At 37.2% G+C, this 21782-nt stretch overlaps 1 protein-coding gene across 1 annotated transcript; it reads right to left on the minus strand.

Moving 5' to 3' along the window:
• Window positions 1-18800: 18800 nt before the first annotated feature.
• On the minus strand, window positions 18801-21444 carry LOC110924435 (protein ALP1-like). The gene is made up of 4 exons (XM_022168458.1): window positions 21279-21444; window positions 21012-21157; window positions 20020-20119; window positions 18801-19900 (listed from the first exon to the last, which is right to left on the minus strand). Exons 1-4 carry the CDS (start codon window positions 21442-21444, stop codon window positions 18801-18803), a joined length of 1512 nt encoding a protein of 503 aa, XP_022024150.1.
• Window positions 21445-21782: the final 338 nt, after the last annotated feature.

Raw genomic sequence — 21782 nt, forward strand, 5'->3', positions numbered from 1 at the left:
ATTATAGTGATAGGCGTATGAGAACCATAGAGTGTGCTACTGCGTATGGTAATACACGGAACGTAACATGACACCGAAGACGAAACGGATGTAACACGGTTAAACATGGTGGATACGCCGCTGGTACTTCCTATATATAAGTGTTTTCACCATGTTACCAAACTTTCGTAAAACGTGCCATGAGAAATTCAGTGTGTTGCAGACCTTTTGGACCTAATACAACTTCACGCAACTCACAAACGCATTATATCCGATTATTCATGACGAGACTTCATCCTTAACACACTACGTTCATCTATCCAACACTTATGCTATTCACATACTTGTACTCTTTAAGAGTCATTCGTTCATTCTATACTCGTATTATTTTATACAAAACTCGTTCGCAATCCAGCTTGTTTAAACATTTGAGTCCTAACTTACCTCGTTACCTATAAAATAGCCTCCCTATTCTTGATTCTTGTGAAACTATACTTAGTATACCTCTATTGCTTTATTTAAAGTAACAAAACTTTTCGTTACTCTCAATAAACAGGTTTTACGAAAGTATGATTTTTTTATACAATCCTTAAAAACTTCCCCTTGCAAATCTACCTTGACGTTCTCCAAAATTTGGTACTTTTCAAAACTTTCAAACTTCCCAAGTTTCAATTCTTAATGATCACCTTTATGCCAAAAACTCTTTCAATCCTTCCTCTTGAATAAATTTCGGGACGAAATTTCCTAAAGGAGGGGAGACTGTAACGCCCTGCGTTTTCAAACATCCTACATTTAGAAACCTTACGTGAAATTCTATCTTTGGAAATCTTGTGTTCTTATAACCATTCTTTCATCGTAATCGTTGTAAAATACGGAACTTGCTTCGTAAATAAAACTTGTACATTACACTTTTTACCTAGTTAAATCATGTTTTATTTCATATTTCACCTTGTTACAAGTTAGGGGAAACATTGTTGCATATTATTACACAACTTAATTAACAAAATTACTCATTATAATGTTTTAAAAAAATAAAAAAATAAAAAACATGGCAGCCCAATTCAGCAAAATTCAGCCCCATATAGTTGGGTTTTGTGGGCTAGTTTCAAGGTGTAACCCCTTCTAAACACTTCCAAAGCCCAACCCATTGAAACCCTAATCCTTCCCCCTATAAATACCACTTATAACCAGCCTCCCTACCACTTTTGCAACCCTAAAAACTCACAAAACATCCACCAAACCGTAGCTGAAAGCAAGGGTTCGAGTAGATTGACACCCCTTCACGAAAATGAGCATAACTCACTCAATTCTTATCCGATTCACTCGATTCTTTTTCCTACTTGCTTGTATAATCACGGGGTTCGATTCCTAGACTTCTCCTTGGAGAAATCAGACCTGGAAATGCCCCGAAATCGACCATAAACTTTCTGTTTGTTTTTATGTTCATCAAAAACTTGTTTAAACCTATGTAACTTGTGTTCAACACATCTCATACCTATGTCCTAATGCTTACAACTTATCCCATGGTTGTTTAAGCTTAAAAACAAGGTTGAGACATTTAAAATCAGAGGATTAAACCTCATAAACTTGGTGTTTTGTTTAGGGTTTCAACCCACAAATCATGTCAAACATAGCCTTTGATACATGAGTGATTATGGAACAACTTGGGTTGTCCTACATACAATCCTCCCATGATTTGATGATTTCTCAATAGTTAGGTTGTTTATGTTATTGTGCAAATCCTAGTTCGTGACCCTCCTTGGTTGTTGTTACACCAAGTGAAGTGGTGAACATTCAAGGGGTTTCTAAATGGAAGCATGTCCTTCCTACCCCATACATGACATCTATGATAACACGAGGTGCCTAAATGAAGATTCTAATCTTCTACCTCCTACTTGAATTATTGGACTAAATAATATGTAGTACTTAACCTAGATATATATATACACTCATTCGAACCTTTAATGTTGAACTCATGTTTATATGTTAAAGTAGTAGAACATCACCTAAGACCTAAACCTTGTTGTGATTCTTATGGGTGTTCAACTCGTGAAAATATTATCATAACCCTTGTGGTTACCAAGTGTCATACAAGTGTTATGGGTTGAAGATGATTACTTTCACATGCTATTCTCATATCTTACTTTTATGTTGTTTTTAAATACCGAATCTCGACTCTAAGCATACATGAACTTTGACCCTACACATTCAACCTTCTAACCTCATCAACTCGTCAACAATTGGATAATCGGAAAACATATGCAAACTTTGTGAGTATACTCGTACTTTTCCCCTTTTTTACTTTTACTACTTTTGGGGTGTAACATGTTTACCTATTGAAACTTACACATGAACTTTTGTCTAAACACATGAACATTCCTATAACATGCTTGTATATGTGATGACTTGATACTTTAAATTTGGGTGATTCTTATGTGTTGAACTTATCATTAACTTCGTACGAGCCAAACCTTGACATATGTAGCGCTATAGGATTAACGACCCGCCTCTACTGAAACTTTGGTTATGTCATGAGCAAGTTGCGTTTTCTTGGTTTGATATGTTATACACATGCCATATTTAATGTTTATCTTGAATCGCATGCTTGCTATGAGGAATTGTTCACACTTTTATCTTATGCTATGTATGTACCAAACTTGTATACTCGCTCTTTGCTTTTGCATTGAAACTCTATTTTAATACATGTTGCAGGTTGTTAGACAAGACGATGAAGAAATCAAGTTAGGATGGACTTAGATACTCATTCAATAATAAACATTGTTGTCGCAATTTGTCTTATTTGAAACCATGTAATTCAAATTTTAGTCATTTATGAAATTGGATTTAAATTATACTGTCACATAGTGTTATGATGTCTCTTGCAATCTTCACACTTCGTCTCATCCCGATGTTTCCGCCATTGGTTGGGGTGTGACATTTATAGCCAGAAAATAGTCCCGCTTACGGACCGTATGCTTCAACCCTTACGGTCCGTAAGGGAAGCACATATGCTTACGGTCCGTAAGGCATTTTCCTTTACGGTCCGTAAAGGGTGCAGTCTATTTACCTAGACTAGCTGGAAACGGGACTAGCTTGCATGAATCATCAAAAATTCGAATTTCAATTGTGACAACGGATTTTTATTGATAATTATCAATTAGGGTTTACCCCCCCTGAGTTTTAGGGGCCCTGATCCTAATTCTGATTGTCCTGAAAATTTTAGGGTTAGTGCGGAATTACTTGGGTGTCTCAATTAGGGTTTCCTTATTGACTAATTATCATTCTAGTTATTAATTTTAATGAGAGTTGTTACATCCTCCCCACCTTAGGAAAAATCTCGTCCTCGAGATTTAGTAAAATAGATGAGGGTATTTCCGCTTCATTTCTGACTCCAGTTCCCAAGTATATTCCGGTCCTCTCTTGGATTCCCATTTTACTTTCACCAGTACTAGTCGTTTGTGTTTGAGAAACTTGATTTTCCTATCTTCTATTTGTAAAGGTTTCTCTATGAATTTCAGCTTTTCATTTACCTCTACATCTTGAAGAGGTACTACCAGGGATTCGTCTGATAGACACTTCTTGAGATTGGATACATGAAATACATCATGTACTCCAGCTAGTTCTTCTGGTAGTTGTAAGCGATAAGCAACTGGTCCGATTCGTTGAATCACTGGGAATGGTCCAACATATCTTGGACTCAGTTTTCCTTTCTTACCAAATCGTACTACTCCTTTCCAAGGAGATACTTTCAAAAGTACTTTGTCTCCTATCTGGAATTCGAGTGGCTTGCGGCGATTGTCTGCATAGCTCTTCTGGCGATCTCGAGCTGTCTTTAGTCTTTCCTTGATTTGTGTTATCTTGTCAGTGGTTTCTTGCACGATTTCTGGACCTGATAATTGACTTTCTCCTATTTCTGCCCAACATACTGGAGTTCTGCACTTGCGTCCATACAGTGCTTCGAATGGAGCGGCTTCAATGCTTGAGTGATAACTATTATTATAGGAGAATTCGATTAATGGTAAATGGTTATCCCAATTACCACCAAAGTCAATTACACATGCTCGGAGCATGTCTTCTAGAGTTTGGATCGTCCTTTCACTTTGTCCGTCTGTTTGTGGATGATATGCAGTACTTAAATTGAGTCGGGTTCCCATTGATTCTTGGAAACTTGTCCAGAAACGGGAAGTGAAACGACTATCTCCATCCGATACAATGGAGAGTGGAACTCCATGTATGGATACTATTTCATCTACGTACAACTTGGCTAACCTTTCCATATTAAAGGTTTCTTTTATTGGTAGAAAATGAGCGGATTTGGTTAATCGGTCTACGATCACCCAAATGGCATCATTACCTTTTCTGGTTTTGGGTAACTTAGTAACAAAGTCCATTGTTATGAGTTCCCATTTCCATACAGGCATTTCTAACTGTTGTAGCAGACCTGAAGGTTTCTGATGTTCGGCTTTAACTTGTGAACAAGTTAGACACTTAGATACGTATTCGGCTATATCCTTCTTCATTCCTATCCACCAGAAATTCTTTCTTAAATCTTGGTACATCTTATTGTTTCCTGGATGTACAGTATACCTAGATTTATGAGCTTCGTCTAAAATCTTTGATCTTAAATTTCCCTGTTTAGGTACCCAAATTCTGCTTTTTTGGAATTTCCATATTCCATCATTTCCTTGTTCCAATTCTTTTAGGTAACCTTTCATTCCTTCGGCATCGTCCTTGATTGCCGTTTCCTGAATTTCTTTCAATTGTTCCATTAAATCTACTTGTAGATTTATTCTAAGAGCACGGACTCGCCTTTGCTTCTCATGATACTTACGACTTAAGGCGTCTGCGACTACGTTTGCCTTTCCTTCGTGATATTGAATATCACAGTCGTAATCACTCAGGATTTCCATCCATCTTCTTTGCCTCATGTTTAACTCTTTTTGCCCAAATATATACCTTAAACTCTTATGATCTGTATAAACAGTAAACTTACTTCCATACAGATAATGTCTCCATATCTTAAGGGCAAAAACTATAGCTCCTAATTCTAAATCATGAGTCGTATAGTTTTCTTCGTGCTTTTTCAATTGTCTGGAAGCATACGCAATTACCTTCTTGCGTTGCATCAACACACATCCGTATCCAAATTTTGAAGCATCACAATATACTTCAAAATATTCTGTTCCTTCTGGTAAAGCTAAGATTGGAGCATTAGTTAATTTCTGCTTTAAGACTCTGAAGGTTTCTTCTTGTTTATGTCCCCATTCAAACTTAGTGGCTTTACAGGTTAACTTAGTTAATGGTATAGCTATCTTGGAAAAATCGTTAATAAACCGTCTATAATACCCTGCTAAACCTATAAAACTTCTAATTTTCATTGCAGTTTGCGGAACCTTCCAATTGGTAATTGCTTCTATCTTAGCAGGATCTACATGAATTCCTTCGTGATTCACCATGTGTCCTAGGAATTGCACTTCTTGTAGCCAAAATTCACATTTTGAGAATTTAGCGTACAACTTTTCTTTTCTTAACAAAGTTAAGAGTGCATGCAAGTGCTGACAATGTTCAACCTGACTTTTTGAATAAATAAGTATATCGTCTATGAAAACAATTACAAATTTATCCAAATATGGTTTACAGATCCTGTTCATCATGTCCATAAATGCTGCAGGTGCATTTGTTAATCCAAAGGGCATGACTGTAAACTCGTAATGTCCACACCTAGTTCTAAAAGCAGTTTTAGGTATGTCTTCTTCTTGAACCTTTAATTGATGATATCCGGAGCGCAAGTCTATTTTAGAAAAATATTTAGCGCCTTGTAATTGATCGAAAAGATCATCAATCCTAGGTAATGGGTATCGATTCTTAATTGTAACCTTATTCAATTCTCTATAATCGATACACATTCTCATCGATCCATCTTTCTTTTTCACAAACAACACTGGTGCACCCCAAGGGGATGAACTAGGTTGTATAAATCCTTTGCTTAGTAATTCATCTAATTGCTTCTTTAATTCTAACATTTCGGTAGGAGCTAATTGATAGGGTGCCTTGGCTATCGGTGTAGTTCCTGGAATTAGATGAATCCTAAATTCTACCTCCCTATCTGGTGGTAACCCAGGTAAATCTTCCGGAAATACATCTGGGTATTCTGAGACTACAGGAATTTCCTTAAGTTCTTTTCCTTTAGTACAAATGATTACTGAAATCATATATACTATTCCTTGTTTCCGTTCATAATTAGCAACTTTCATTACTGATATGAACTTTAGCGGCTTTCGAGGTTTATCTCCTGTAATCATGATTACTTTCCCAGTAGGTGATTGAATTTCTATAGAGTTTCTATCACAAATAATTTGAGCATGGTTGGCTATTAACCAATCCATTCCTAACACAACATCGAACTCAGCTAATTTCATAGGCAATAGGTTTGCACCAAATTTATGACCTGAGAGTTCTATTTCTACTTTTTGCAAAACCTGATTGATTTTTACTGAATTCCCATCTGCGGTTTCGATTGTAAAAATCTGCCTAACGGTAGTTAAGGGTAACTTAAGAGCTTGACAGAATGAAGTATTTATAAAACTTTGGTTTGCACCAGAGTCAAATAATACTTTTGCATAAACGTGGTGAACTAAAAACGTACCGGCTATGACATCCGGAATGAGCTCTGCTTCTTGAGTAGTTAGCTGGAATGCTCTGGCATTCTTCTTAGTAGCTCCTTCGGCTGCCTTAGGTTTGTTATCTACTGGGTTGGCTAACTTAGGACATTCTGTTTTGAAATGTCCGGCTTCTCCACAATTGTAACAAATTATGGATCTTTTTCTACAGTTTTCTTCACGATGTCCTGTTGTCTTGCAAAAGTTGCAAATTCTATTACATTTTCCAAAATGGTTCTTCCGGCAAATTTTGCAGAATGGCACAGTTGAAGATTGCCCTGTTCCTCTCTTCTTGAAATTACAACTATTACCCATCCTAAATCCTTGGGTAATTTTCTGAGCTAGTTCCTTTTTCCTATCTTCATCCCTTGTGCGTATCAGTTCATCAGTTAGGGTGTTAGCTAATTCTACTACATCGTCAATAGTGGTAGGTCTCGCAGCCTTAACGATATTTCGAATTTCGCTAATTAATCCCCAAATATAGCGAGAAATGAGTACCGGTTCTGGCGAAGCCAGGTTAGGTACCACTCTAGCATATTCGAAGAATGTCGAAGTATAACCACGACAATCCACACCTAACATCCGATGAGTTAGGAACTTATTTGCCATTTGTTCCTTTTCATACTCAGGACAAAATTTTCTTTCTACCAGATTCTTGAATTCTTCCCAAGTCATAGCATAAGCCCTATTTCTTCCTTTAGCTTGTAACACAGTGTTCCACCATTCGAGTGCTCCTTCTTTAAACAGATTCGATGCGTACATGACCTGATCATCTTTGGCACACTTACTTATTGCAATTACTGCTTCGGTTTTCTCGAACCAACGCAGCGATGCAGTTGCCCCTTCGTTGCCTGCAAATTCAGTGGGTTTGCAAGCAAGAAATTCCTTGAAAGTGCAACCAGGTGCTGCAGCCTTTCGTTTCTTAGGGAGCGGCGTGTGCTGGGATTCATTATCATGATTAGCATGATTATTACCCCCGTTTATACTATTACTGAAGTTATCCTCAATAGTATGTTTACTAGGAATAATATGTTGCGGTTCGTCTGGATTTTTCACAGCAGCAACAAATGCTGGAATAGCATTAGCTATCCCTTGAGCAACAATATTTTCAATATCTTGTGTAGTCATATATTGATCCCCTGGATGTTGCTCTGACTGATTAGCTTCATTTACCGGTTCATTACCACTATTAGCCATCTGATAATATATATTAATTAGTATCTTGATAAATAGCAATTTATACACAAACAATCAGAAAATTCATAATGCATGTAAAGTCAAAACTATCGATTTTATATTAGTTATAGTATGCATCAATACACACCAATATTTTACAATGTTTTATTTGTTATGTTACAGACTGATTTTGCTAATTACTTTTACTATTACACAACTATAGTTTTACCATCCTCCTATCCCTCGTTACTCGTCATCCTAAAAACGAAGTTCCCTTTCGTCATATTTCCAAGCAATCTGTCCCCTATCTCCCTGATTCTATTCCCTGCATCCATCAACTCCTCACCGGAATGGCGAAGTTCAGCCATATTCTCAGTGTTCATTGGTGGATTAGGTAGGGGTTCTGGATCGAATTGCGGAAGGAAGGAATAAGGGTCGTTGACAATATTTTGAAATTGCCAATCATTCGTCCACCATTCTTCCATTTCTACAGGTTGGGTGTGGACTATTGGTTCTGGGATTGCTGGTGCAAAATTCATAGGGAGTGGATTTTCACTAGGATAGGTAAAAACATTCGTATTGACAGGCTGAATAGTTTCACAGTTTGCCAATAGAAAATCTATTTCATCCTGAAAAGTTATTTCCTGGTTCTGGTTTTGATTGGAGCTCTCTCCGATTTCTATCTGAGTTGGTCTAAAACCTTGTCCTACTTCCATTTCTATATCTTTAGAATATTCCTCAAACTGTATCTCCATTTGCCTAGAATCTTTCTCGACTTCAGTTTCCATTTCCGGCTGTTTACCAGTTTCTTTTGCTATTTCTAAAGGATTGTTTATTTTAGGAAGTTTCGGGACTGGTTTTTTCCTACGGATACGATGTCCCCACACGTAATTCTTCTTTTTCTTTCGTTTTGGCTTTGTCAAAGGTGGAGCATGGAATTCTACAGGTTGGTCCACATCAGCAAAGTATCCAGTAAACTCTTGGGAAACTTCTATATTCACCAGGTAAAGATTGAGGTTCTGAAAAGCTTCAGATATCTCGCTCATGCTGTGTAGCATATATGCAAAATGCACAAAAATGCTAAGTTAAAACTTTGGAACAAAGTTTAACAAATAAACACCGAAGTTTTATTGCACACTATTTGTACAAAATAACAGAAAAGAACACACTCAGATTTATTTATTTATTTACTGAGAAGTGTTATTACTAGACTTAGGGTATTTAAAGATTTGCATATTCTGCTACAGTGGCTAGCATATACAAATTTGCCCATTTCTCATTTAGCTTATCTTCCCAAGGTGATTTATTGATTAACTCCTGGGTTTCCTTTTTAATCCTCTTTTCTCGGATTTGCTCTTTACTTTTCTTAATAATCATACTCCTTTTTCTAGGAGAAAGCGGTTTCTCATATTGTGCTTTTCGCACAAATATTCCTTCTTCAGGAATTGTAGTGAGCTTTGAAAATTTAGTTTTGGATGAACTTCCCTCTTCGTAGACTGACCTATCTAATTTAAGATAGATATCTTGCAACTTTTGCTTACCCATACTGTAACTAACAAATAGTCAATTTAATAAAACACATAATCACATAATAGTTAATCAGGAAAAATTAGGTATCTTTTAAATACTTAATTAGCTTAACTCAGTGGCTCTGATACCACCTTATTTCTGTCACGGCTCCCGACCCGGTTTAACCCGTTTTAGGAGCCGCGGGACAGAAATCCCGTGATATTTATTTAATTGAGTTTAGCAGCGGAATTTTAACATCAGGATCGTTTTAAAGCTAAAAACTTTTCCCGATTATTTTATTTCACAATTCGGGACAAAACCCCGATAATTTACAATAATAAGACTTTTCTGACAATCTTTATTTCAAAACATATTTCTTTATTTGAGCCACTATCGTAAGCTTGAAATGCTTCTCGGCACCTTTCCTGAATTACAGTAGATCACCTGAAACATGTTTGAAAAAGGTTTTGTCAGCGGGGAAATACTGAGTGAATCATTCATTTTACTGAAAATGACACATTTATTATTATTCACAGTGTTAAGATCTTTTACGCATGTTTCTGATATCAACCAACTACCCACAGGATTTGTCACTCGACCGAATCTGTGACAGTGGTCATATCACCATTGGCTGCCCCAATGAATGACGTAAATCAATTAAAATTAGGTTCGCCCACCTAAAATGATTTAAACTGTAGTAATGTGCACAATACCCCACATACTGGCTGTAATTTGGTGATTACATCAACTTAATCACTGTAATTATAATTCTGAAAATAATTTGGAGTATTGTAAAACAGTTGATAAAAAGAGAGAATGACTCACATTGCAGATTTAATATGGACAGAATATGATTTAGCATCGTTAACCTAATAGTAATAATAATGCACACAAAACTGGGTTAGTGATCAATACAGCAGTCACGATAACTCACGAGATCAAATTCTCACAATGAACGACAAAGTGCAATACTTAAACATTCATCGATTTAACGACGAACGACAAAGTATAACCCTAATGTGGGCGGCACTTAAACATTCTTTGGATATATTGATCTCGGAAAATGAATCGTAATAGCGATCGAGTAATTACCCTGTTTTGCGGCAGCGATTCGAGTGCATTGTGTGTTTAATTTGTACTATAATAACTGTAAGACGACGTACAGAAGGCTTTTGGCCAACGTTTTAATTCCCAATTTCAAGTCCCGAAGTCGGCTATTTATAGCCAGAAAATAGCCCCGCTTACGGACCGTATGCTTCAACCCTTACGGTCCGTAAGGGAAGCACATACGCTTACGGTCCGTAAGGCATTTTCCTTTACGGTCCGTAAAGGGTGCAGTCTATTTACCTAGACTAGCTGGAAACGGGACTAGCTTGCATGAATCATCAAAAATTCGAATTTCAATTGTGACAACGGATTTTTATTGATAATTATCAATTAGGGTTTACCCCCCCTGAGTTTTAGGGGCCCTGATCCTAATTCTGATTGTTCTGAAAATTTTAGGGTTAGTGCGGAATTACTTGGGTGTCTCAATTAGAGTTTCCTTATTGACTAATTATCATTCTAATTATTAATTTTAATGAGAGTTGTTACACCAACGGTTCAAAATAATACTGACCTTTTAATCCAATTAGCCAACCTTCTCAATGGTTTTCAATCATCCCAAAACCAAAACACCAAACACAATCTGTCCGATAGCCTCACGACCAACCTTAAACTTAACAATCAAATTATGCCCTATGGGCTCGTATGATTCGTGTAGCTATCAGAGGTAAATCAAAAACTCTTCTTGGTCATTTGTCAGGAAATCCGGCACCTCCCAAACCAACCGAAGATGGGTATGAGCGATGGGAACAAGAAGACCTCGTAGTGTTTTCATGGCTTATACAAAATATTGAACCAACAATTGCAAGCAACCTGACCGAGTTTCCCATTGCCAAAGCCTTGTGGGATGCTCTCGTTACCATATACAGCAGTGGTAAAGATAAGCTCCAAACCTTTGACTTACATGTCAAAGCGAATGGAATTAAACAAAATGGAACTCCTCTTGAGGAATTTCGGATCATAATGCAAGGAATCTGGGGAGAAATAGATCGAAGTGATCCAAACCCCATGACATCCCCAGCCGATATTACCACTTACAATAAACGGAGAAAAGAGCAGAAATTGTTTCAGTTCCTTAATGCAATTGACAGACAGTATGATACTATCAAGAGGGAAATGCTTAGGATGGATCCGCTCCCCTCGGCAGAAGAAGCATATGCGGCGGTCCGGAAGGAAACCGCACACCAAAACATCCTTGGGACCACCGCCGGAACTCAATCAGGAATCAGAGCGGGGCTAGCTACTACTCGACCTGACCACAATGACAGAGCCCTAGGGCTTGCGACCAGGGGGCAGACGCGCAGCTCAGACGTCCCATTCAAACCCAAAATCGATAAAACTAACCTTAAGTGTGACCATTGTGGAATGATGAGGCATACCAAAGATCAATACTTCAGAATCGTTGGCTATCCTGAATGGTGGAGCGATGGCCACAAGAAGAATACTAAGAGTAATAAGGATGGAGGAAAAGCAGCAGTCGCCACCAACCGTACCGAAGAATCCGGCAGAGGCGGCGAAGATTCCGGCAGGAGCGACGAGCAGAACAGTGGAGGATTTGGTGGAGTTGCTTTCGCCGGAGAAACTGAGCCAAATGTAGGAGGTAATGGGTCTGGGAGACTAATCTCAGATCCCTCTTTATTGAACCCTAGAGTTTTTGATTATAAAGTTTTAGAGTTACTCAACAAAACCCCTTTAGAATATAATGTGTATGATACTGGTCAATTGAACAAAACTAATAAAAACCTTTTTATTAAACAAAATAACAATAAGGATCAAATTTTTTCTAGGGAAAATAAGAATAATATTAATAAAGGTAGAAAATCTAGATCTTTTAAAAAAACTAAATATTTTAAAAATTCTAAATATTGTAAAGGAGGAGGACATGTGTCGAACTCCCAAGCCAATATAGCTAAAACCTGTGAAAACTCGGATGAATCCTGGATATTTGATTGTGGTGCTACTGACACCATGACATATGATTTATCCGATATTAGAAATAAAAATACCCCTAGAATTGACCATATCAAAACCGCTAACGGGGGGGGGGGGGGGGGTTGTTCCTGTCAAAGGAGGGGGAACTGTTGAGATATCTCCCACTTTAAAACTTTCAAACTGCCTTTACGTCCCGTCCCTGTCACATAAACTGTTATCCATTAGTCATGTTACAAAAGAGTTAAATTGCACCGTCTTGATGCATCCAACCTTTTGTATTCTCCAGGATATCAGGACGGGAATGATCATTGGGCGTGGCACTGAACGATTGGGATTGTACTATGTGGATGAAGTGACTCAACCGGGAAGTGTGATGCTTGCTCATGGAACAACAAATAGGGAAGCTTGGCTCTGGCATAGGAGATTAGGACACCCATCTATTGGCTATTTACGTCTTTTATTTCCAAAACTTTTTCCTAATAATAATAATTTCCATTGTGAAACTTGTGTCTTGGCTAAAAGTCATAGACAAACCTATAAATTAAATAACACCAAAGTTGCATTACCTTTTTCTCTTATGCACTCAGATGTTTGGGGACCCGCTGAGGTCATTGGAGGACAAAACTTTCGTTTTTTTGTTCTTTTTATTGACGATTGCACTCGTATGACATGGATTTATTTTTTGAAAAACAAAAATGAAGTTTTCGAGAAATTTAAAATATTTTATACCATGATACAAACACAATTTAAAACTAATATTCAAATCCTTCGATCCCACAATGGAGGAGAGTATGTCAACAATTCCATGAAACAATTTTGTCAAGACAAAGGCATTATTCACCAAAAAACATGTCCACATACTCCCGAACAAAATGGCACTGTTGAACGAAAAAATCGGATCCTCTTAGAAATTACACGCGCCCTATTGCTTGAGTCAAGGGTTCCTACATCTTTTTGGCCTGAAGCAGCTTCTACTGCAACTTATTTGATCAACCGTCTCCTAACTAAAGCTCTTGATTCAAAAACTCCCATACAAGTTTTGTCCGATTTTACTAAAATTCCTCCACCTCTCACGTTACCACCACGGGTTTTCGGATGCACAGTCTATGCCCATATACCTAAACATGATCGAGGCAAACTTGGCCCGTGTGCTGAGAAGTGTGTTTTTGTTGGCTATGGGGTCGATCAAAAAGGATATCGATGCTATAGTCCAAAACGACGACATATGTACACTACCCTTAATTGTGACTTTCTTGAAACCGAATACTTCTATACCCCCCAACACAGTGGTCAGGGAAGACCTATGACACACTGAGCTGGCTAACCAAGATTCCTTTTTCAGAAGAAGTCAGTCACAATAACCGGGATGAGGCACCTGCTCCTAGTCCACAAATTGATGCTCCCACCGTTAGTGCCACTAACCAAGATTACCCTAATCCAGATACTGAGGTAAGTCACGTTGAAATAAATGAAACTCAAAATACTGAAACTAACAACAATGAGAGTGCTTTAGATTAAAATTTGCAGGAAGAGTCTATACAGGAATAAGAAGAACCAACACAAGAACAAGAAGAACACGATATGGAAGAGGAAACAACAGGAAAATATGTCTTGCCTCCAAGAGCTAATAGGGGGATTCCTCCAAAAAGATACTCTCCAGAAAAAGAAACGAGGCCATCTAGATATCCCATGGCAAATATTGCAAATGGGAACTTATCGAAAGAAGCCAAAGCCTTCACCACTTCCTTGTATAAGGAGCAACTACCAACCTCCATAGAACAGGCCTTGAATTCAAAAAATTGGAAAAACGCTATGGAAACAGAAATGAAGGCACTCAAAAGAAATGATACATGGGAAAAACGTGTTCTCCCCTTAGGAAAAAGACCAGTAGGATGTCGTTGGGTCTTTACAATCAAACACAAAGCTGATGGAACCATTGAAAGATATAAAGCTCGACTCGTAGCTGAAGGCTACACCCAAACATATGGGATTGATTATTCCGAAACTTTTTCACCTTTTGCTAAAATTGACACTATTCGTGTCCTTTTCTCCATTGCTGTAAACGAAGGATGGCCCCTTCATCAATTTGACGTCACAAATGCTTTTCTACATGGAGAATTAAAAGAAGAAGTTTACATGGAGGCTCCCCCCGGTTTTGCCAAAGACTTTAAAGCTAATGAAGTGTGTAGATTAAAAAGGACCCTTTACGGTCTTAAACAATCCCCTCGGGCCTGGTTTGGCAGATTTACATTAGCAATGAAAGGATATGGCTTCCGGCAAAGCAATTCTGACCACACACTTTTCCTCAAACAAACAGGTAAATTTGTAACTTGTTTAATTATATACGTTGATGATATGATTATTACAGGTAATGATGAAGAAGAAATTAATAAGTTAAAGAAAAGTCTTTTCACCGAGTTCGAAATGAAAGATTTAGGAAGACTGAAGTACTTTTTTGGGATTGAAGTTCTTAGATCTCAGGAAGGGATTTTCATATGTCAGAAAAAATATATTCTTGATCTCCTTGCTGAGATAGGGATGATTAACTGCAAACCAGTTGAGACTCCCATAATGACCAACCAGAAACTCTACATAGAAGAAGGAAAAGATTTGGCAGATAAGGAAACGTATCAACGATTGGTGGGCAAACTTATATATCTTTCACATACCCGCCCTGACATTGCATACGCAGTAGGAGTTGTCAGTCAATTCATGCACCGACCACAAACTAATCACATGGATGCAGTTCTAAGGATCATAAAGTACCTTAAAGGGACTGTAGGCCATGGGATTTTGTTTCGGCCAAACAGACACTTGAAGATTCAGGCCTATACGGACGCAGACTGGGCAGGAAACAAAGATGACCGGAGATCTACTTCGGGATACTTTACTTTGGTTGGTGGAAACTTAGTTACATGGAAAAGCAAAAAACAAAAGGTTGTCGCCTTGTCTAGCGCTGAAGCAGAATTCCGAGGCATTGCACGAGGATAAGCAGAAGTTCTTTGGATACACAAACTTTTATCAGAAATTGGTTTTCCCCAAACTGAGCCCAGTAAAATCATGTGTGATAATCAAGCCGCCATACAGATTTCAGAAAATCCTGTCAAACACGACCGTACAAAGCATGTGGAAGTTGATAGACATTTCATCAAAGAAAAGCTCGAAGCAAAGATTGTAGAACTTCCATTTATCCCCTCTAAGGATCAACTTGCAGACATTCTATCCAAGGCCGTCAATGGGAAATTGTTCAACAGTTGCCTCAACAAGTTGAGCTTCGGAGACCCTACTACTCAACTTGAGGGGGAGTGTTAGAAAATAAAATTATAGGATCAGAAATTATTCATCATTTCCTTTTTTAGGAGATTTCCTGCATCATATTAGTTCAATCATTTAGCCGTTAGGATCTCATCCAGCTCATATTTCCATTATTTTTGAGTCATGTATCCCTATATATTGGGGCTGTTTGTGTTTCTCTAAAAAATCAAGCAATATACAATATAAGTTTTTTTTTTGATAAAAGTGAATATTTATACTTTCATTTCTTGTATTTATGCATACATTTCATGTACTTATACCTCAACTTCATGTATTTCTAAGCAAAAGTTTTAGCCCCAGTTTGGTTTTGGCTGTTAACCGAAATTAAACGAACCGAACAAAAAACTGTCAATCTATCCGAATAAACCAAAATGATTAACCGAATATCAATTGGTTAATAAAATTGACTAACCGATGACTTCGATTTCGACTTCAGTTGAGGATAATGACCAAAGTACCGAACCATGCACACCACAATGAAATGGACTAACCGATGGCTTCGCTTAAGACGTATATCCACCAATGGATGCTAAAATAAATATTATACGAATAAGAAAACTACCAGAGAGATCGAGTACCACAATGCAAAGTGGCTCCCCCGACACATCGCGTGGACACCATGCTAGTCTTTTCATATACATCTTCATCTTCTTCTTCTCAATGCATTTCGATGACAAAAAAACCCTAATTTTTAAAAATACTTGTTTATGCACCATTCCCCTTTCCTTCTCATTATTCACATCGAAAAATCCTATCGAACTTCGTCGATTTTATTTGTGTTCGCTTGTGTTCGTGAACCGTTCTTGAACGCGTTCCTTTCCTTAATGAACGATCACGAACAAAATATCCTATTCGGTAAGTGTTCATGAACCCTTCGTGAACACATTATATCCTTAACGGACAAACACAAAGATGGCCTTGTTCGTGTTCGTTTCATTTACAGCACTATCTTCAATCACCTTAATAATTCATTAAGTCCATTGATTACTTCATATAATACTTTGCATTTATTTAATTTGTTAAACATAAAAAATTAGGTTGTTACCATATTCTACTTCGTATTTGATGCACCGGGACACTGATTGAGAGGGAGTACCTGTCCTCGGGACACTTTGTGGATGGACACGCCATGGGGACGTTTCCTAAACGTTTCCAGTTAATGGGGACGGATCCAAAACGTTTCTGAGTTAATGGGGACGACTCCAAATTGTTTCGGGGACATTTATTTTTAGGGTTTAACCCTTTCAAATTCTAAAAAAAAAACAACCGTTGGAACCCAAGAATTGGTGAGTTAACTTTGATGCTTAAACTCCTTTCTCCAGACATTGGCTTTTAGATTACTTGGACAACCTAGTTCTTCTTTTTGTGCTGAGTGTAATTGGAGTACTCATGCATTTATTCACTCGTTTAGGAGGAACAAGTTGATTACAAGTCGTGCTCAAGACTTGGTTTACATCCACAATAATCTTTGACTTTTGTCAAGGAGTCCGAATGATGATGTAAAAATGTGGGATGTGTGTGGAGATGCTTTTGATTCAATGGAAAGTTGAAAATGATTTGATTATTGATAATTAATTACCTATGGTTGATGTGGTGTTTTTGGAGTTTACACTTTACATCAATATATCTAGTTTAGTATATTTTTATTTTTTATATTTTTTTGTCGTACCTTTGTGCCGTACCCGTATCTTGGATTTTTGATTTTTATCGTTCCCTATACACGTATCGTCCTGTACCCGTTCCTGTGCATTGTTAATTTCGTTCCTGTGCATTGTTAATTTCATGACACCGATTGTGGATTGCATTGTTAATTTCATGGCCAACCATGTTGTTCAAATAGTTGTTTTTATTATGAGTGGTCCAACCGGACATCAATTGTGGTCTTGTAATTGTCTTTTAGAGTTTTCGGCAGAGAGATATGGTTTGTCAAAGATTATGTACACTTTGTGATTTCATTATCAACCATGTTGTAGAAATAGTTGTCCATGTTTGATGAAGGTACGATTGTGACATCAATTGATTTCTAACTGATTTTTTATTGTTTTCTTTTAGGCATAGACAGTGGTTAATCCAAGGTTTTCTACATTTTTGTGAGGTTTTTTAAGCTTCTTCATTGCGCACCTTCTATTTGGGTTTTAGAGTGAACATATGATCTTTTTGTAGCTTTATTATGGTTGTTTACTTATGACATTGAGATGGAAGCTTTTGAAAATGTAAAATATGATTATATGTAAATATTATTCTTATTATATGTTCTAATCTTTATCGTTATTAATTTTTATGTATTATTACTATATATACAATCGTGTCATTTGTTACATACAGTTTACTTTTTGTGCTTTGACTACCAAACTTTGTTTGGTGTCGGTTTCGGCCTTTAAAAGTTGGTATGTTTCATTTTTTACTCTTCATGTTTTGTCTTAAAGTTAAAAAAATTGGTACAAATTCAAGTTTGTCTACATTTAATGTCAGCTCGCGGTATAAGTTTGAGTTTGTTTTTTTATATTGGTATACACTAACAATAATATAACTTATTCCAATAATTCTTTTCAGAGTATATATAAGTTTATTTTCAAAATTGGTCATGATGATGCGGTGAACACACTTTTAACTTTTCGGATCAATTTTCCTAAGTTTGACATATAAATGATTTTTTAAGACATGCAATTTTCTACCTTAACATAAAGACTTTAAGTCAAATAAAGTGGTTACAAGTATAGTCATAAAAAGAACACCATATTTTTCAATTTAAAAGCTTAATGATGAAAACACTAATAAACACTTTATCAAACATTGAATGACATATTAACTTATAAGACCATTGGGTATGCGGGAGGATAGTCCTTTGGAGACTATCCTCCACATAAGCGCCACGTAGGCAAAGGAGAAGGACCCTCCCCTTGGAGACTATCCAAGGGTGTGGGGATGCTCCTCCTCCATTTTTTATTATTATTTATTTTTTGTCATATTAATTAAAACAAAGTAAATAAAAATAAAAAAAGTTACATTTATATAAAAACTTAAAATTACATTTAAAATAAAAATCCTAAAAACTTAAAATTACATTTAAAAAAAAACCTAAACTTAAATTAAAAAAAAGCCTAAAGTTACAAATAAATAAAAAAACTACGTGTTGTTTTCTCCGAGACTCCAAATGTGATCGATCAAGTTCGATTGAAGATTGACATGTGTGAAATCGTTATGTAACGAGAACCTGTTCAAATCTTGTTGTTCTCCGCTAACCGGAACATTATTCTCCTCCACCGCGTTCTCGTCATACTCACAAATTGCATGTCCTTCGTCTTCGAGGATCATGTTATGCAGCAGAATACAAGCATACATACAGTATCGCAATGTTTTGGGTGTAAAAGCGTGTGCTGGGTTTTCAATAATATGCCATCTTTGTTGGAGAACCCCAAAACACCGTTCAATATCTTTTCTAGCCGCTTCTTGAAACTTGGCAAATTTCTTTCTTTTTTCATCCGCAGGATGCCTAACCGTTTTAACTATTGTAGAGTATTGTGGGTATATTCCATCGGCAAGATAATACCCGCGTCTGTACTCCACGCCCGAAACTGTAAAACTCGTATCAGGACCGACCCCTTTTATAACATCGTCAAAAACATCCGAATTTTGTAGAACATTGATATCGTTATTCGAACCAGGAATACCAAAGAAAGCATGCCAAATCCATAGGTCTTGAGACGCAACAGCTTCTAGAATTATTGTTGGATGTCCCTGATCGCCTCGCGTATACATTCCTCGCCAAGCGGTAGGACAATTCCGCCATGACCAATGCATGCAATCAATGCTCCCGAGCATGCCTGGAAAACCGTGCCTTGCTTGGTGGTGTTGATACAAATTTTGAACGTCATTGTGATTCGGTTTTCGCAAATATTTTTGGCTGTAGAGCTTCACCACAAATTTGCAAAACTTGTATAAACATTCTCTAGCTTGTCTTTCGGACATCTTTAAGTATTCGTCCCAAGAATTGGCTGTCGTCCCATAAGCAAGTTGACGAATCGCCGCAGTACATTTCTGTAAGGTGGTGAAGCCCATTTTGCCTCTAGCATCGGGTCGCTGGGTAAAAAACGGGTGATAAGCGGCTAAATCGTCGGCGATACGTAAGAAAAGTCGACGACTCATTTTGAAACGGCGTCTAAAAATAGCCTCCGAGTACAGCGGCTCGTCCGCAAAGTAATCAACGATTAATCTTTGGTTAGCACCTACGAGATAACAAAATATATATGTAACTTATAATTAAAAAAATAAGACTAAAAACATAAACTTAAAAAATTAAGAATAAATATATAAGAATATAAATATAAGAAAAAATATCACTAACTTTCTCGGTCTCGCTCGATGTGTGGGTTCCTGTTTCGTGGTTGTGACGAAACCTCCTCCTCCTCTTCTTCTTCCAAAATTATTTGTGTCGCCTCTACCACCTTGTTTATAAAAAAAAATTACGGCTTCCATGGTGTCCGTCGAACCCGATGAAGAAGAAGATGACATGGTGTATTTTTTAGAGAAGATTATGTGGGTATTTTGTATAAAAAATGTGGGAGTTGTTTGGAGAAAGTGGATGAATTTTGGTATAAAAGTGGATAGATATGTGGGTATTTATAAAGGTTTTAAATTAAGGTTGGGAGAAGTTTTTTTTTTTATAAAAATGGGAGAAAAGTGGGAGTAGTTTGGTAAAAAAAATGGGGTGAAAAGGGGTTGAATTTATAGTGGTGGGGTGAATTTTTTTTTAAATTGTTGCAGGTTAACGTTAGAGGGGCCCACCCCATTCAACTTTTCAGCCCCGTCTTGCACGTCTGAATTCCGACGGAGAAGCCGAGCCGGGCCCCTTGGGGGCGGTGTTGGACGAGCCCAAAAAGGGGGACGGGCCTTTCACGTGCCACATACCGAAAGGTCTAACAAAGCTTGTTATGTTAGACCATTGGGTATGGGGGAGGATAGTCCTTTGGAGACTATCCTCCACATAAGCGCCACGTAGGCAAAGGAGAAGGACCCTCCCCTTGGAGACTATCCAAGGGTGTGGGGATGCTCCTCCTCCATTTTTTATTATTATTTATTTTTTGTCATATTAATTAAAACAAAGTAAATAAAAATAAAAAAAGTTACATTTATATAAAAACTTAAAATTACATTTAAAATAAAAATCCTAAAAACTTAAAATTACATTTAAAAAAAAACCTAAACTTAAATTAAAAAAAAAGCCTAAAGTTACAAATAAATAAAAAAACTACGCGTTGTTTTCTCCGAGACTCCAAATGTGATCGATCAAGTCCGAATTTTGTAGAAGGTTGATGTCGTTATTCGAACCAGGAATACCAAAGAAAGCATGCCAAATCCATAGGTCTTGAGACGCAACAGCTTCCAGAAAAGTCGACGACTCATTCTGAAACGGCGTCTAAAAATAGCCTCCGAGTACAGCGGCTCGTCCGCAAAGTAATCAACGATTAATCTTTGGTTAGCACCTACGAGATAACAAAATATATATGTAACTTATAATTAAAAAAATAAGACTAAAAACATAAACTTAAAAAATTAAGAATAAATATATAAGAATATAAATATAAGAAAAAAAATATCACTAACTTTCTCGGTCTCGCTCAATGTGTGGGTTCCTGTTTCGTAGTTGTGACGAAACCTCCTCCTCCTCTTCTTCTTCCAAAATTATTTGTGTCGCCTCTACCACCTTGTTTATAAAAAAATTTACGGCTTCCATGGTGTCCGTCGAACCTGATGAAGAAGAAGATGACATGGTGTATTTTTTAGAGAAGATTATGTGGGTATTTTGTATAAAAAATGTGGGAGTTGTTTGGAGAAAGTGGATGAATTTTGGTATAAAAGTGGATAGATATGTGGGTATTTATAAAGGTTTTAAATTAAGGTTGGGAGAAGTTTTTTTTTTTTTTTATAAAAATGGGAGAAAAGTTGGAGTAGTTTGGTAAAAAAGTGGGGTGAAAAGAGGTTGAATTAATAGTGGTGGGATGAATTTTTTTTTTTAAATTGTTGCAGGTTAACGTTAGAGGGGCCCACCCCATTCAACTTTTCAGCCCCGTCTTGCACGTCTGAATTCCGACGGAGAAGCTGAGCCGG

This window comes from Helianthus annuus, chromosome 1 (assembly GCF_002127325.2).
Source record: "Helianthus annuus cultivar XRQ/B chromosome 1, HanXRQr2.0-SUNRISE, whole genome shotgun sequence".
NCBI classification, from domain to species: domain Eukaryota; kingdom Viridiplantae; phylum Streptophyta; class Magnoliopsida; order Asterales; family Asteraceae; genus Helianthus; species Helianthus annuus.

Coding starts and splice junctions, on each gene's coding strand:
- LOC110924435 (XM_022168458.1), bottom strand. CDS start 21,444: ATGTCATCTTCTTCTTCATCAGGTTCGACGGACACCATGGAAGCCGTA. Junction 21,158..21,278: donor CATTGAGCGAGACCGAGAAA/GTTAGTGATATT, acceptor GTTATCTCGTAG/GTGCTAACCAAAGATTAATC. Junction 20,120..21,011: donor GATTTGGCATGCTTTCTTTG/GTATTCCTGGTT, acceptor TTTATAAACAAG/GTGGTAGAGGCGACACAAAT.